The sequence below is a fragment of the Desmodus rotundus genome, chromosome 3, assembly GCF_022682495.2.
Source record: "Desmodus rotundus isolate HL8 chromosome 3, HLdesRot8A.1, whole genome shotgun sequence".
Lineage (NCBI taxonomy): Eukaryota > Metazoa > Chordata > Mammalia > Chiroptera > Phyllostomidae > Desmodus > Desmodus rotundus.
In genome coordinates this window covers 121,159,386-121,177,099 of record NC_071389.1, presented here as the reverse complement: position 1 = coordinate 121,177,099, position 17,714 = coordinate 121,159,386, and the positions used below count along the sequence as shown (strand labels likewise).

The 17,714-nt window shown below is 35.0% G+C and overlaps 1 protein-coding gene across 4 annotated transcripts in view; it reads right to left on the bottom strand.

Moving 5' to 3' along the window:
- Nucleotides 1-2,864: 2,864 nt before the first annotated feature.
- ATP2B1 (ATPase plasma membrane Ca2+ transporting 1) overlaps nucleotides 2,865-17,714 on the bottom strand; it is a 120,181-nt gene continuing 105,331 nt past the window's right edge. For 3 of the 4 annotated variants that reach the window (XM_024571411.3, XM_024571330.4, XM_024571290.4), the window contains exons 19-21: nucleotides 16,181-16,288; nucleotides 14,074-14,256; nucleotides 2,865-6,110 (exon numbers count right to left, since the gene is read on the bottom strand). In XM_024571411.3, coding sequence (XP_024427179.1) covers nucleotides 5,799-6,110; nucleotides 14,074-14,256; nucleotides 16,181-16,288 — 603 coding nt within the window. In that variant the 3' untranslated portion in view covers nucleotides 2,865-5,798. Of the gene's footprint in view, nucleotides 6,111-13,602; nucleotides 13,690-14,073; nucleotides 14,257-16,180; nucleotides 16,289-17,714 lie in introns of all 4 variants that reach the window. The other variant, XM_053921001.2, reaches the window with a different exon arrangement.

Sequence of the window (17,714 nt, the reverse complement as noted above, 5' to 3'; positions counted from 1 at the left end):
TCTTGGTTCTCCCGAGTCTGCAACAGTATGAATTCCCCACGACAGGCATCAAGTACTTGTTGAATGAATAAATGGAGAGTGGGAGATGCAGCTCAAGAACATAAAAGCGCAACAGTAGTGTTCTTAGAAGTTGAGTCCCAGACTCCCAAACTTGGTGTGGCTTCACTGTTACAATCTGCCCTTTCGCCCACCACCCTTCAGACGTTGAGACCGACTACCCGTTCTAGGTCTTCATCAGTGAGAAAGTGAAAGGTCAATGATTTTAGATGCTATAGACTTATCCTTATCAGAGGGTTTGACGCTAATAAAAGAGTAGGCTTACAGTTAAAAGACTTGGAATGCTAGATAAATTAAAAGCATCCTAAAATTTGAACACCACAGGTCTCCCTGAGGTCTCGTTCTTTTTGTTTTGAATACACTTTCAAGCTATTCATTAAGGTACGCCTTAGACTAAATATTTATGATTTAAAGAGCAGTCTTATGGAAAAAAATGTTTTAAAATATTTTATCTTCACTAAGATGTTACCTCAAAGATTACAAAAATCAGCAAGCATCATTTTTACATTCTACGAGGGAGGCCAATTCACAAACCATAAACAACATTAATATAAATGGCATTAAGACAGTAGTGAAATAATGGATGCAATATGATTTTAAAAATTGTTAATTTAAAATCCAATGTGCAATAGAGCCACTCCATTAGGCTGATGTTAAAGCAGTAAAAATTTTCATCAAGGAAAAACACTGCTGGAGGACAAAATAATTCTTCAAAATACGTAAAACATCCTATTCCTTAGTTTCACAAATTAAAAAAAAAGCAGAATATCTCATTAATGTGATAATTTTCATTCCAAATTATTTAGTATTATAAAGCAATGGCCCGTTACATTAATAGATTAGCTAAAAAGTACCGAGTCACAAAATTCCCTAAGCAAAGTATGCTATTAAAACTACCACCCTACTGAGTTTATCTGTGACTCTTCAGCTAGAAGAAGTCTGATTTATAAGGAAACCTTGGGATACACATCTTAACCGGTGATTCTTTGTCTCAATCTCTTGACCCATCCTCCAGGAAGGTTATGAAGACTTTTAAGACCATCTCTGAAGCACTTGGTATAAGAAAAACAGAAAAGGAGCACTTAAAAGTTAAGCACAGACTCTTAGGCACTGAGACCTCAACTCAGGTTAACAAGACAGTAGTACTGAAAAATCAGTAGCTACCGCAGCTCAGGCTCTTGAGAAGGTCTGCCTTAAGTGTGAATCCCAGTTTGCAGCGACCTAGAGCAAATGACTTAAATTCTTTAAGCCTCCGTGTCCCCACATGTGAAGTGGCAGCATCAGTACACAGCAGGTTATCATCTCTATAACCCATGTGGCGCTTAGCATACAGCGGGTACTCCATAAATACTATGTTGTGACAACACTGACTTTTAGTAGCTAAGGAAAGGACCAGTACTTATACTTATGTTTCATAATCTCAAAAGTAATTTGGGAATTGTGTGGTCCTTGTAACTGATTTAAATTAAGAGAACTGTAGGGGAACCCACACCCAGACATGTGTTACCGATTTGGGAACTAGTTTTTCCAGGACATAGTACTGGTTAAGGAAGTGCCAAAGACTGATACTGTGTAAGCACACAAGCACGCTTCTTACTTTAATTCCTTACTTTGGAACCATTAATGTCGTATTATTCAATAGTGACAATTCAGAGAACACAGATTAAAACATGCTTACATCTAATATATTCATTTATAAGCTGAAGTGTTTTTCTAATAGAGAAAATATAAAGTTGTTCCTAAGACAAAAAGCATAAAAGTAAACTCTCAATTAAGAATTTAAGGGAAAAAACTATCCATCTGTTGAAAAGGAAATTACAAGGATAAAAATAATTTCCTTTTTGACATGTACTAAGAAGTACCGAACTAACCACAACTTCCCTTACTGAATGAAGCATTATTTATATTTTTATAATGCTTATTCTGAAAGATTACTTTCAAGGATATTTCAAAAATTGCTTTAGCTACATGGTACAATTATGCTAACAAAAGTATCTTTTTGGGGGGTGTACAAGTGAGTGCAGCCCTGGGATTTACAGACACAGGTGGCGACGGTGTCTGGGCATCAGGGTTAGATGGCACGTGCTGAACGGGAGGTGGCGGCCGCAGTGCGACAAGACTGCGCTAAAAACACAGGGAAGGGAAAATGTCAACAAGCAAAGACTTACAGTTAATTCCCCTTTCTTATTCAGTTAATTTTACAAAGGGAGCTTAACTCAAAATTTAGTCATAATACATAATATATATATCAAACCTTATTGGATAAAATGAAAAAAATTTCTCATGTCATAAACATGGTACTTACATATATTCAATCATTTACTAATAATTTTTACTAACAGAAAAATATGGTATTCGTAATCATTTAAAGTTCATTCAGTATTTCAACAAAGTTGCTAATTTGTTAATAATTTAGTATAAAAACCAAATAAAGGCAATTTTATCATGTTACCATAGAGTTCATAGAATTGCTACTGACGAGTTTGCATTATTTAACAAAACAGTAACTCTTACGGTTAGTGTGAAAAACTAGACGTTTATAAACCAAAACATGCCAGTCCCACTGACTGCAGAAATCATGTACTGTGCTGCAAGGATGGGAGACGGTGGGTAGGAGAGAGAGAACAATATGCCCACTTTCATTCCCGGGGGCAAGTCATGCATATCGGGACACTGACTCACTGCAATACAACCATAACATGTCAAGCACATTACAGAACTCTCATTAAAATTTTTAAAATTTCAAGTAGAAAAAAATTCCAAAATATGTTCCGATCAATTTAAATATTCAAAAAGTTCAGTCCCCATTCAGAAACAGATAAACAGTATATTTATTAAATGAGTTAAGACAAATAAACTTTACAAATAGACAAATAATAAAAGGCTCAGTGGCTGAAGTAGATGGTAAGCATCACTGAAAGAAATCAACACCATCACGGTATCTTAGTTGGCTTACACGTGTAAAAAGAAATTTTCAAAGAGCAATTTCACAGAAATGAAGCCAGTTTTTGTTTTTCTTATAAACAAATAACCATTTCGTGGTTCAAAACTGACATCTGTTATGAAAATTACCATATCACATATTCGTAAGATGACAAGGAGTAACTCATCTTCAAAGTGCAAGTAAGTCTATTTACAACCACAAAAAAGGCGATGAGGAGGAGAAAGGATTTTTAAAAAGTATACAAAGATTAAAAACACTTGGGATGCAAAATTAAACAATATTTTGGTTAGAGGATCAAAGAGAAAAAGTGATTGAATGACAGATGCTATACATATTATATAATGGGGTCCAAGATCTTTTAACAGCTTGCTTGTACTTTTTTCTACTTACATAACGCTCTGGAAATTTCTCGCAGAAATTACAGTGTCTCAAAGAGAGAAATACACACTAAGCATGTCTTGCTACTACTTCATGGATGTCGTAAGACCCATTTATGGATTAGAGTTGGTGTAAAAAGCCATTGCCTTAAGTTGAAAATGAATACTGTAAAAGCTCAATACAAACCCTCCAAAGCACATGCACTGCTAAGTCTTTTGGTAATTACATTCGTATTTAAGCATAACCGAAATAAAAAAGAAAACTGAAAATATTTCCCTTTTCTCTATTCCCTATGCCTTCCCTGTAGGCTCTCCAGTTGATAGGGTCAATTTTTAGAGTTGAAAGGGTTCTTCAAGATAGTCTAGTCCACCACCCTCAACTAGGGTTGATTTTCCCAAAGTCATGCAGCACGTTCATGGCAAAACCAAGAACAGAAACCAGGTCCTGACACCTAGCCTGGTGTGCTTTCCAGCATATCATGCTACCTCTTTTACAGTATGGTTCGCTATAAATACCTGATGAATAAATGTGCAATTACAAATGCTGACAGAGCCAATGTGTTTCTAAGACTTGCAGAGGATTACTGCCAAGGACTGATGGAGAGAAAAAGATTTTCCCCCACCCACCAAAAATATCAAGCACCATCAACTAAAGGTTTCTTTGCTGGGTCAGATGCCGTAGTAGTCCTCGTAAACTTTATGTCAGCCTGAGGATTGTATATCTGGTGAAACCCGGGCCCTAACACGATGCCAGTTCCCAAAGGTAAAGAAAGACATAGGCAAAAAAAGGAAAGAAGGTAGACAAAAGAAAGAAAAGATTTAAAAATCTAATTGGCTTAGAAATGGGCATTTCAGCGTATTATTACTTATTATATCTAAATATGTATATTTTTTAGGACCTTCTTCACCTTTCATGTAATCTCATTTTACCATAATTTGTTATTTGGCCACTTAAGAATTAAAATAAACATACCAAAGACAATGGTGGTCATTATTTTTTTAAACTGTTGAGACTATTTTAGACAAACTAAGTTCAATTAAGAATATGTCGAATGGTGACATTGCGAATAATTTTCTTAATCTGGTTCTATTAGATTATCACCAAGGAATTAAAGTGGTACTTCATGGGGCTGTTACCATCTTGAAACTTACTCCAATTGTGGTTAAAGAGAACAGACTGATGAACCATATATGCAGAATTGAGTAAAGAAGCTGAAATGCCTTTTAAAAAACATTGTCGTGAATTTATTTATTAAAAGGGCAGATTTATTTATGTTTACAAACAAGTTTCAAAAACAAAAGAAAAACATGTATGCTTCTATTTATTAACCTTTTTCAAAATGCCAACAGCCCTCATGCTGTATGAAGGTTTCTAAGGATTCATTAGAAAAATCAATACAGGTCACTCACAGTTCACCAAGACATCACTGAACTAACATGTTTAAGACAAAAACAAAAAGGACTAAGGTTCTCTTGTAGTTTGATAGCTTGATTTAATTTGATTTGCCTGAAACAACAAAAGCATTTCAAGCATCTTTCATTACGCAGTTGATGTCCCGCATTAAACATTCTACTAAATTCTGAACAAAAGGTTATTAGCAAGTTTTCCAAAATTTTAAAAATTAAACAGTTGTTTCAAAACCATTAAGTAGTAAATGTATTTAAGAAACTAATTAGGACAGATGCCATAACTTTATTAGAACACCACTGCTCATGTTTTTTTGTTTTGTTTTGTTTTTTTTGTTTGTTTTTTTAAACAAAGCATTAGTGTTATCTATTTGGCTATTAGTATTAGCAATTTATCTACAATATTTAACAAGGTAAATTGTAGGCAAAAATTTAGTACAGTTTCAATAGAAACACCCTTTTTTTTTCCTGAAAATAGAGCAGTATTTGAAGGACTAATTTTTCTCTGCATCATTATAAGGAAGCTTCCCATCTATGAACAGGAACAAAAAAAGTATCTACAAACCTTGTAAACAGATCTGTATCATTTATAAACATAAATAATCCAAATTATTAACAGCCAACAGCAGAAATTAAAGAATCAATTCTATAACCAGGGCTCTTTGCTTGCCCAACTTTACTCCTCCCTCTCTCCCATCAAAGACTGAGATAAACTAAAGCTCTGCTAATATACTGTTCAGGACCATTCTCGGGTACTACTGATGATCCACAGGTCAACTCATGCTGAGTTACTGTTTATCTGTCAGTTCATTTCTCCCACCCCCTAAAAAGCACCCTCAGTCTGGCAGAAAGCTTTGCGTTTTTTTAAAAAAATAAATCTACATTCGTACAAGTGTGTCTTCTGTTGAAGTCCAAAGACAAGAATACTATCTTGTCCGTCACAATATGTGAAAAGACCCAGTTTCAATTTGTTTCTTTACAATGCAGCTAGTGTGTTAACATTCAGCTTACAATCAGAGTGATGTTTCCAAACTATGTAGTGGGCTTCCTGGGGATGAAGAGGTAGCAGACTTGTTCATTTCTATTGTAAGGTAAATCCCGCTGTCAACAGCATTGTTATTTTTGTTGGGAGAGGGTGGAGGACTGGAGTTACGTTTTGTAGGAGCATCGTCTTCAGCATCAGTGTCATCAATAAGAGGGATATGAGGTTCTGAATCTTCTATCCTAAACTCAGGATGTGTCATAAAGTTGTGAATCGAACTTCTTGATTCCGGTTTTTCTAACCCTTCATACAAAGAACTACGAAATGCATTCACCACTCGAATCTGTAAATATCAGAAAACAGAAGAATGTCAGCACACTACTAGCTTAACTGAAAGAAGGTGCATTTATGAGTCTGAATCCACAAACAGCTAGGTATGAGTGAATCATATTTGCATGTAATGCAGTGGAACTTGCAATACACTGTAAAAAAATGAGTATTTTAGTAGGACACTACAGAACAACAAAACCACATACTCTAAGAATTAAAAGATATAGAATTCAAAGAATACTACGAAAATCTCATTGTCACAGGCTAAAATTTAATAGCCATTTTATAGGACGTTTTCCCTAAAAAAACAAAACAAAAATAACAAACAAGAAACAAACAAAACAAAAACTTAATCATACACAAGCTTTGGCTGATTTTTAAAAATAAAAAAAATGTAATTTTGAAGACAATTCAAATAAGTTAAACGAAGTCAAGCACAGAGGGTTATTATTTATCATGCTAGGAATTAGGGTGTCACCAACTATGAAAAAGCCAAGCAAATATAAGCTGAATGCCACGATGAACTGACATCTACCCCACTATTCCCATGGGGTATAAAGTAAAAATAAAGTCCAAATAAATATCTATAAAATGCCATTAAACAGCTATAAATATTTGAGTATATGCCACTTATCTATAAAGTATTATAGTATTTTTCTCTACAATAGATTAAAACTTAAGTCAATTTATATACTATTGTTCACTGGAGAAAACAGACTTAAAAACAAAAATAGAAAAAAAACCCAACCTATGGGATTCTTCTGTGAAATAGTTCCCAAGGAGAAGACACAAACCCAGTGTCATATAGACTTTCAAAAAAGTGGACAAAATTCAAACAGTTGAATATCTACTGTATGTCAATTTAAATAGTGTTTGCTTTTGCTTTTATTCTAATGAATCCTACTTAGTGAAGATAGAACTGACACTGACATTCCAGATTAAAGAATGTAGTCACCAAAATCATCTCATGAAACAATAAAAAAATTAGTAAGTTTTTCAAGTAGACACTTGAATGTAGTTTTTCATTTAAATGTGTTAATGTGTCCGCCACCTGACAGTTATCATTTGTGTGTGTGTGGTGAGAACAGTTAGGACTCTAACCTCTTGGCAAGGTACAAATACACAATATAGGGGGGTCACCATGCTATGCATCTCCAGAATTTACTCATCTTGCGTAACTGAGACTTTGCACCCCTCGACCAACATCTCTCCATTTCCCCTTACTCTCTGGTAACCACCATTCTACTCTCTGCTTCTATGAATTTGACCCTTTAGATCTCACGTCTGAGAGTTTATCCCAAGGAACAAAAATCAGAATCTTGAAGAGATACCTGCGCTATGTTTCTTGCGGCATTACTTACAGCAGTAAAGACATGGGCACAACTTAAATGTCCGCGGCCAGATGAATAAAGAAAATGTGGTGTGTGTATACAATGGAAGATTATGCGCTTTAAAAAGAAAGGAACCCTGACATTTGCAACACATGGCCAGTTCTGATTAAAACCTCATCTTCCCTTTGAGGTGTCTTGCCTGATTTACTAGGTTCTGTGTGTAGTCTGTTTTACAATTTGTTCACTCAGCCCTTTATACAGGAAAAAGAAGAGTACAGCATCGCTGGCTGAGGAAGGCAGAGGTAAAATGCCTGGGTTTGAATTCCAGCTCTGCCACTTGCTAGCTAAGAAACCCTAGGCAAACAGATTTCCTCAACTATAAAATGGAGAATAACGATGGCACCAACCGTTGTTATGGGAGATTAAATTAATTCGTCCATATACAGACTCAGAACAGTGTTAGCTCCCAAGTACCAACATCAGGACTTCTCAAACTTTAATGTGCCCGGGAAGCACCTGGGGATCTTGTTAAAATGCAGATCCTGACTCAGTAGGGGCCTAGGATCCTGCATTTCTAACAAGCTCCAAGAGGAAGATAAAGCTTCTCCCTGTAATTCACACTTTGAGCTCTAAGCATCTACTCAACTTGTGGTGCTACTACTTTAACATTTATAATTCTATTCATGTGTTTACACTTTAGTCTCTTCATTTGACAGACTATTAGCAGCAAATACATTTTCAATTTCCTTTATTGCTCTTATTCCCCATTTACGAAGACTACAGTGCTTTCCATAAGATACATAAACCATGCTCACTAAATATACCATTATAATCATTCGTTTTTATTGTGAAATCTTACAAATCTTACATTTTTTTAGATATGTGGACATTTAACAAGTATCCTGACTGTCCTAATAATAAACTACATAGTTAAAAAAACAAAAAAGATAACCTCCTCAAAAAAAGAGTATCTCTTGTTGTCAGTGGTCAGTGGGCACAGAGAATGCAAACTGGAGGGTCAGCCAGCACACCTGAAGGGTGATGAGAACTGTTCAAGGTGACCCGAAGTTGCTACTTGTCTGACTTGGTTGCTGACAATGCTGCTAAATAGAGCTAGAGAAACAGTTAAGTTTTCTGTTTTGTTTTGACCAGTCTGGGTCGAGGGGAATAGTAGAGAATCAAGGGGAAAATAAATCTCTTTTGGAACATGTTAAATCTGGGGAGCTGAAGAACATCCAAGTGAAAAATGTCCAAACTCAGGAGAGAGGTGTACGGTGTGAGCTCTAAGCTCTAAGCCGGATAGAGTGTAGAGTAGCCAGTGGGTGTACACATAATCACACACACACACACACACACACACACACACACATCTGTGGCAGATGAGATTAAATTCCTTTTTACCCAAACTTTTCAATTTTGGTAAGAATTTTTCCTTCTGGAAGAACTTATTAAGCCATATGAGAATACGAGAGCTCGAGAGGTTAGTCAGCACCCTCGTTCTGTACCCTAACCACCTTACCGATAGTGAGACCGCACCTGAGAGGGCGCTGACCGCCAGTCACTCTCAGTCAGCCTCAGAGTGTCTTGGAACCCCGGTTCCGGGACTCCCAATTCCAGGTCCTTCGGAAGTCAGTAAGAGAACATGTGGGCGTTGACTTTACACCTAATGTCACTGGTATAAACATTTCCTAAGACGAAGGTTAATGCTGTCTTCTTCTGACTCTGCTACTTAGCCACACGATGAGACATACAAAAGGACAGCTCAGAGTCGCTCCAAAGCAATGGATTTCAAGGAGGAGTTCTCACATTAGATAAAATTACGAGAAGGTCTAGATTGACCAGGGGTCATTGAACCAGATTTGTTTCACTTTCTACTCATAAAGAACATAAATAAAGAAGCACTCTCTATGTAAGGCATGACCTTCAGTGAACCTATACTCCCTGTGATCTCTATTATCTTCTGTATGTACAATTCTCACAGTACAGTAGTAATTCAGAGTATCTAAAAAGCATAACTGTGTGCAGAAAACTGTAGGTAGGTAGCAAATTATTTTAATAATATAAAGAATTCAGTTTAAGCATAAAAATAATAAGTAACTACCATTTGTGACAATCCAAGCCTTACTGTTTATTTTATCCAGTCTTTTTAAAGAAGTAAATTCAGAGGAAAACAGAACATGAAGCATATATGGCAAACAACAAAAATCAGTGATTGTCATAATCATAATTTTAAGAAACTAAAAATGATCAGTTTACATTAAATATACTAAATTTAAGTAGTAAGTCAAAACAAAACTATGTATCCTGCTAAACTACCAATTTTCTTAAATACAATCCTAACTTTTGATAGCAGAAAAGAATAACAATATTATTGCCCAAAACATGATATTCAAGGTGAGCTCTAAAATATGAGACTATTTTTGTTACTAGCTGATACATCTTCCTGTCTACGGCATATCGCCCATTTCTGGGATTTACACTCATTACTACATTTACTGTGTGCACTAACGAAGAACTGCAACGCTAAAACAAGGCACTAAGCAACAAGAAAGAATATTCTAGGTTGTCTTCCAAAGCTGGGTAACTGCACATCGAATTTCCTCAAAGTAAGACTTACTTTTGTAATGTGGAACTTTTTACTTATCTTGAATAGAGGTTGGCAAAGATTTTCTGTAAAGAACCAGACAGTAAATACAGCTTTTGTGAGCCATACGGTCTACAATACAGCTACTCAACTCTGCCAGTATAGTGCAAAAACTACCAAAGACGGCATTTAAATGACTGAGCATGACTGTTCCAATAAAAATTTATTTTCAAAAACAGGCAACAGGCCATACGTGGCCCACAGGCTAGTGTTTACCAACCCTTCACCGAGAAGATGAGATTTTTCTCTCAATTTCTCCTTTCCAGTAAGGCTTAACTATTGGCCCAGCAAAAAAACTTACTAATAGTGAAGACTGATATTAGAATAATATACTTCATAAATAAAGAAAAATCACAGAATGTTTTCTGTAGAGATCTCTTGGAGTAAAAAAATCTGACTAATAAATGAAGGAAAAAAAGATCATCTCTCCCAAGATGTTTCAAGCCTAGTATATGACGAAGTAGAAACGGATTATTATTTCTTCCTGTAGCAAAACAAAGATTCCAAATAACAGTCAAAGAGGTTTGAAATCCACAGACATTTCTAAGACTATTCTATATTAGGGCAGGAACACAGTAAGGAAACCAAACCTTTCATTACACATATTAACACTAATAATTAATTCTATATATTGGCTGATGTTCTGTACTACCATCTAAGACGAAGTTCCACCAGCAAAGTTGGAGGAAATTTATGGTAATAGCAATATAATTCTTAGTGTACAATGATAACCTCATGAACAAGAATATACATCAGTCCTCAATACCTCCTTATGTTGCAAGAACAAAGAATACAGAACAATGAAATAAACATCTCAAACCTTGATGAAGCCACAACTACAAATATGCCCTCTACCACCCTGGCGCCAGCAACTCAGAGGTCTCATGTACGCTTGGGCATCAGGAATAGCCTGGAGAAGGTGAGGGTGGGCATGTCTTAAAATTGGTGACTGATCTGATATTTAATATAAGCCTGGAACACAATTATACAGAGAAATATAGTAGTTATACTGTATCTAAGGTCATGTGACACTCCTTTAGATAAAAAAGTCAATTACTTAAAATTTTGCTGAAATAAAAATAAATAGAATACATGCCACCCAGGAGATAAACTTGTCAGGAAAGTTTAACATGAGCTAATCATGGGGAAACAAAGACATTCAGGATGTAGGATACTTTATAAGACAATTGACCTGGATTCGTTAAAAAAAAGAAAAAAAATCAGCATCCTAAGAAATAAAGGTAGAAAAAAATGAATCTAAATTAAAAGAGACTAAAGAGTCCTAACACACTGTGTTGATGAGCGTTTCCTGAATTCTGGCTCAAAAAAGCTGTAAGGACATTTTGGGGGTGGGAACTAGAGAAATCTGAATATGGACTCTGTATTAGATAGAGCATTAGTGTTAAATTTCTTGGATGTGATAACACAGTATGATCACATAAAAGACTTTATTTTTAAGAGATACATACTGAAGTATTCAGAGATGAAGTGTCATATCTGCCACTTTCCAATGGCTCAAGAAAAAGTATATATAATATATAAACAATGCAGATGTCACATGATATTAAGCAGTAGTAAATCCTGATAAAGGGCATTACTCATGTATTAATCTTTCAATTTGTCTCTTCATTTAAAATTTTTGAAATTTAAAATTTTGAGTGTAGGGAGACTCTTTCAGGATAAAATCTCATTTTGGACCCTTCTTATAAGATATAAACAGATCCTTACCATCCATTCCAGCCTCATAACTCCTAGCATTTCATTACTTTTTTTTTAGTACCAAGCTATGTGATTGAAGTCTTTCCCTAACTAAGCGAATTCTATCAAGAATTAACTCAGGAGTCATTTCCTTCAGGACATTTTTCCTGACTTCCCAGGGTATGTTAAGGACCCTATTTATTTTCCTTACTAGACTGTAATGTCTTGAGGTTCTAGTACAGCCTTGGCATATGGTAGGTGTTCCACACGTGAAACAAACAGTAAGGATAGGAGATGAAGGAATGAGTTGTAATATGCCCTCAAGAGCCAGAAATAAAGTGAAATCCAGAGATATAGGGAGGGAAGGATGCAAGTGACATTAGCTGACACAGGCACAAGGCCAGGCAATTTACACATACCATTTCATTCAGGTAATGTTTAAAAAACAGATCCTTATCTGTCCACGTATGTAAATGTATCACCTTGTCTAACATCACGGGCTCAGTCTGTGCTCAGAGTGCTTGTCTGTGCTTTGCTCTACGTCATGCTGCCTATGCTTATCAGCTATGGGCAAATCATTTAAGCTCCAAGTCAGTTCTCACGGTAAAATGGGGATCTATATCTGTATCTATATCTATATCTATATGTCGTTCCTGTTCTGCCTGTTTTGCAGAACACTGTCAAAAATAACAAACCAAAGTTACTTAGCAAACAGTGAACCAAAATGCAATGAATAAACAGTTTTCCTTACAAGTACATTGTTTTCTCCCTTGACTCACCCTCCCCCCCCAGCTTCCCAAGGTTCCTCTACTCATTACCTAACTAAAGACCAAATGGCAAAGACAGGTCTCTTGCCCAAATACAAAGACTAACTTTAGGTAGCACAGCTGACTGTGGGGGTAGGTGGGCTTTTATCTGTAGTGCCTCCACTCTACTGAGAATCCACAACAAAAATCAAGACCCTAATTCACAGTAAGGATGATACTGGTTAAAAGGATTTTGGGATATTTACCATTTACTAATAACCTGTAAGCAAATTCGTTATTTTAGTTGGTTAATGGAAAGTATGACATGAAATATTTCAATAATTAATCAATAGTGCACTTTCCCTACTTCTTTGGAAAACTTAAGATAACAGACTATTTCTTAGCTAGGATACAATTTTAAATTAACTTGATTATACAAATTAAAAAAAAGCCTATAAATATCATAGAACCCTCCCCTACCCCCACGCCTCCCAAAAGAAAAAAATCCAAAACAAGGCCAAAGTCTAGGCTAAAAAGGCAAACAACTAGGTATATATTGAGAACTTTTTTTATAGATACAAATAAGATACAAATCAAAATGCTACATTCATTTTTAGCTTTAAAAATACAATTTCTTGGTTCTGTTAGATCAGTTTCAAATCACATGCTTCTGGACACCATGCAATATAAACATGTTTGAAGGCATATACTCAAAAATTTATAGTAGTTTCACAAATTCTAAGCTACAATTTTATTCCCCATTTTAACGATCAGTTAGCATAGAGACAAGCTCACAGATGTCATATCTAATCTTTGGTTGCAATTGTTCCACCTGTTATCTAGCCCTCCAAGAAATAAAACAACCACAATGACAACACTTTGAGGTCTCAATCCACTTTACGAAAAGAAAGCTTTATGAAAAGCCTGAACAATGAATTTAACATTAAGGAGAAAATGAGGAACGTTAGGTGTGTGAAGTAGGAAATGTTAATTTCATGCACTTAGGAACACACACTCACACCCCACAGTAGTAGAAGCAGTAGAAGAGGAAAACACTACATGTGTAGGGGTAGAAATATTTGTTACATCATGATGCTGGCTGGCGATGGAGGGTTGCCGCCTTAGAGCCCCCTGAATGGAACTTCCACTCTGGAAAGCATTCACTACATCCATCTGCAAGGAATCAGAGATTGTGACAGCTTGCTCAGCAAGAGAGAGAGAGAACAAGAGAAAGGACCATTCCATCTATCAACATATAAAAAGTAAAGAAAAAAGGCACTTTTTACAGAGCAGATAAATAGGCAAGAGTAGTATTTTGTGATGAAGGGGGGGAAGCTAGGAAAAAAGGAGCTTAGGGCCATATAGACACATTCTTTCATGATCAGTTAAAACTTTCACTCATTCCAGGTACCAGTACTATTTTTCAGAGAATAAGTTCTGTGGGTTGGGAGGGCTAGAAAGGAGTTAAGGAGTATGTTCAAACCTCCTCCCCAGGTCCAAAAGCCCGCTGCTGGCTCCCGTTTCCATCATCTCTCCTACCTCTCTCCAGGCCCATACCTGCGTTTGGATTCTGTTCAGACCTCTAAACCACAAGATCTGGCCACGCCGCAACTCCCTTTCGGCATGATCAATCTCTTCCACGTCCTCTGCTAACTCCTCCTCAGGTATTTCTTCCTTTTGTGTTCCATGACCAGCTTCTTTTAGGAATTTTAAACGACTAGTAGGAATTGTTGAAATAAGCTACAACACAGGGGAAAGAACCTGAAATGAATCTTATCAAGTAGAAGTAAACTGATCAACTTGAGTACAAAGCGTACAAAAAGGTGTAAGTGTAACCAACTGTCTTCACCAATGAAGCACTGAGATCCTGTCCACCAGAGGCTTTCTTTCTCAGAACAAAAAATATTCTCTTAGCTACACAAAAGATTTAAGTTTGAATGGAAAAAAGAAAGTTTTCTTGAATGGAAACAACTTGATTACATTTTTTATACTTTATTTAGGACATTCACAATAGTAAATTACAATACCATGCTTTGACATATATATGTACTTAAACTCAAATTAATTATATTTATTTCTAATAAAAATGCCAGGTGTCTTATTGGATGCAAAATAAGTTTATATTTCATTGGTGCTATAAGAATTCAGTGCGAAAAAACATACCCACATTACAAAAATCTTCAAAGTTAAACTAAAAATTGTTTTGTTTATGAAATGTATTTATTTTTTAAAAGCAACTATTTAAGAATCTGAGTTAACACTGATTGATAAAGACATTGAACAGAAACAGATGCCCCAGAAAACACAAGGGATACAAAAACACAAACAACTATCTATTAACTTATAAATGTTAACAGTCCTTCCTTAAGGACCTTGAGCTACCCAGGGGAAACGAGCATGCAGTTGGAATCAGAACTGCTTAGAGAATTTCTACCTAACCACCTAATTTCACAGAGGGAAACAGTCTCAGAGACACAAAAAGGGACTTGCTCATGGAGTAACTAAGAGCCTCGGTCTTCTGACCACCCAAATCAGTACTGTCTACCACGGCACACTTAAATTCAATAGATGACGTCAACCAAGGATGGTAACTGATGTCTGCTCGATACATGTCTATAGAATTTCCTCTTCTAAATTTAGCCAGATTTTGGGGAGGGTGGGGGTTGTGGGGTTCTGTTATGCCCATGACAGAACATTATAAAATAATTAAAATTGCAGGCAAAAAAGAAAGGCGGACCAAGTATGGATCCTACTTAAAAGAAGATCTCTATTAATTAGGTGTTCAAAATGAGTAAGAGAAACCTCAGAACCTAGAAATACAATTTAAAAAAAGTGAGATAAAAGGCACATAAAGTTCAAGGAAAACCTGGATGTTTGGTTTGACTGACTTGCAGAACAACAAAAAATTAGTTCACACAAGTTACATGTCATAATATTACATTAACCTTCATTTATGAAAACATTACTATAGATTCTCTATCATTTTTTAGTAATGGCAATGGATTTAAAATGAACAATGTACAATTGCCAGTTATCTTTTAAAAATAATGTCATGTACTTGCAAGTCAGCCCTATAGTAAAGATGAGGTATATCTTTTTTCAGGCTTTTTAATTATATTTTATTTATATACTGTTAAAGCCATTCTATCCAAATGATCCAAAATGTCATTTTATGGCTCACTTTTCCAGATACCATTATTTTTTATGGTAACATTCTCTACATAAACTGAAATTCAAGATTTTTTATATGCTACATTTGGGATTAAATTGTATAAAAAAGATGTAGCCTTAAGTACATAATATTTTATATTTTTATAAAAATATTTATTCTAAAAATGCAGAAATAGGTTATAAAGCACAAGACACAAATACTAGAATTCTAACCAGTTATAAAGGCATTATCCAATAGTGCTATAAAACCTGTTATATGAAACAAGTTAAAAATATGTAAGAAATTTAAATAGCGTTTTATTATATAGGCATGATCATAACAAATAGCAAGTGACATATAAAAACAAAAACCACATTTTAAAACACCATATTCTTAAATGCCCTTTTTGCCCTAGAATGGTAACTACTCAGAATCAAGTACAGAACTGCTTAAAGAAAATACACATTAGAAATAAAAATTACTCAAGGTTTGAACAAAAAATGTTATTTTTACCTGGCCCCAGAGTAACGTTCCCATTCCTAGGAATATTGACCATAGCCACTGTTCTATTGAAAGTTCTGAACAACTGAAAGGTTTTCCACCAAACTGCACAATTATTATCTGGAGGAATAATCAAGAGTAAATTTATTTAAATGTTTTACATTTTACCATTCACATACTTCAAAAATTACCCAAATTTGTGTCCTCTAAAATTTAAGCTAAACAACCATTATTTCTGATGGTGACATGTATAATATTCACAGCTGAAAATAAGACCTATGAAATAAAGTAAAATCCCTCTGTCGAAAAATGTAAATGTAGGTATATTTCATGTTTAAATTATGCTTATTAAAAATTAAAAATATGATTCTCATGATCAAGAAGATAACTTTATACTTTTTTTCCAATATAATCTCAAGAAATTACATTCCCCTGTATTTAGTATAACTCTTTGAATAATTTATGCCTTTCCACAACGATAGCACACTCTTGTGGAAAAGTGGATGTAATATTCAATCTTATCTGTTTTCCTTCTAATTGCTATTCATTCCTGGTTAACAATTAGACTTTAGGCCACAAATAAATGAACTGTAAGGAAAAAAAAGCAACTTGCGATTCTAGAAAGATGTACTAACTCAGGTAGTATACCCTCAGAAATTTGCTCTCCCTGATAGAGAAAAGTCCAATGATCTGTACAAATAAAATTCGTAATACAGTGCTTATTTTAGAGAAGCTATTTTAAAGAAACTAAAGTGGCATATATGGGAATTCTTGTAAACTGACAGGCTACCAAATATTGATATTAAAAAGAATCATTTTAGTATTAGTTATCAACTCATTCTTTGTTCCAAAACAAAGAATTTGGACTTTATTCCAAATTCAAGTGACACATATGTATTTGTCAATTCCACTGTCTTTAAAGTCAAGGTTATTTGTACACTTGTACAGATAGAGTCCCAACTGTTTTTTTTTTTTTTTTTTTTTTAAGTAGCCTAATCAGTTGATTATAAATGATTTGGAATCTTGCTTGGACTTTATAAAGATATCAAGCTGAAATAATTTTCTTTTGTAAATCAAAAAAAAATGAGCATGGAAAAAACATTTGTGTGTTTTCAATTTTTTTTAAAAATTCAAATACTATTATCAATTTTTTTTTTTAGTATAATGAGGGATGTGAAAAGGGTATTAAGATGCTGGGGAAATAATGATTAATATGGTTGGTTGGTTTTGCTTCATAAGAAACAATAATCTTCTATTTTAGAGTTAGAAGAAATAAAATTGTCTAATTAGAAGTGGAACTCGCTTCCAAAAATGTTTCCATATTCTTTAATACACTACTTAGATTAACATGATTCTACACAACTGTGTATTTCAGTGTACTGAAGCATTTCCTACTGAATGCCCTGGGAACTCAGAATTGGGTGCTGTCTTCTAAACTTGGAAGGGGGTGGATTAAATGAAGTTCAAGAGGATTTTTTAACTGAAGGATTTCCCAATGCCACAGAATCGTTAATTTAAAGGAAAGAAAAGAAAAAGCAGCTGAGAT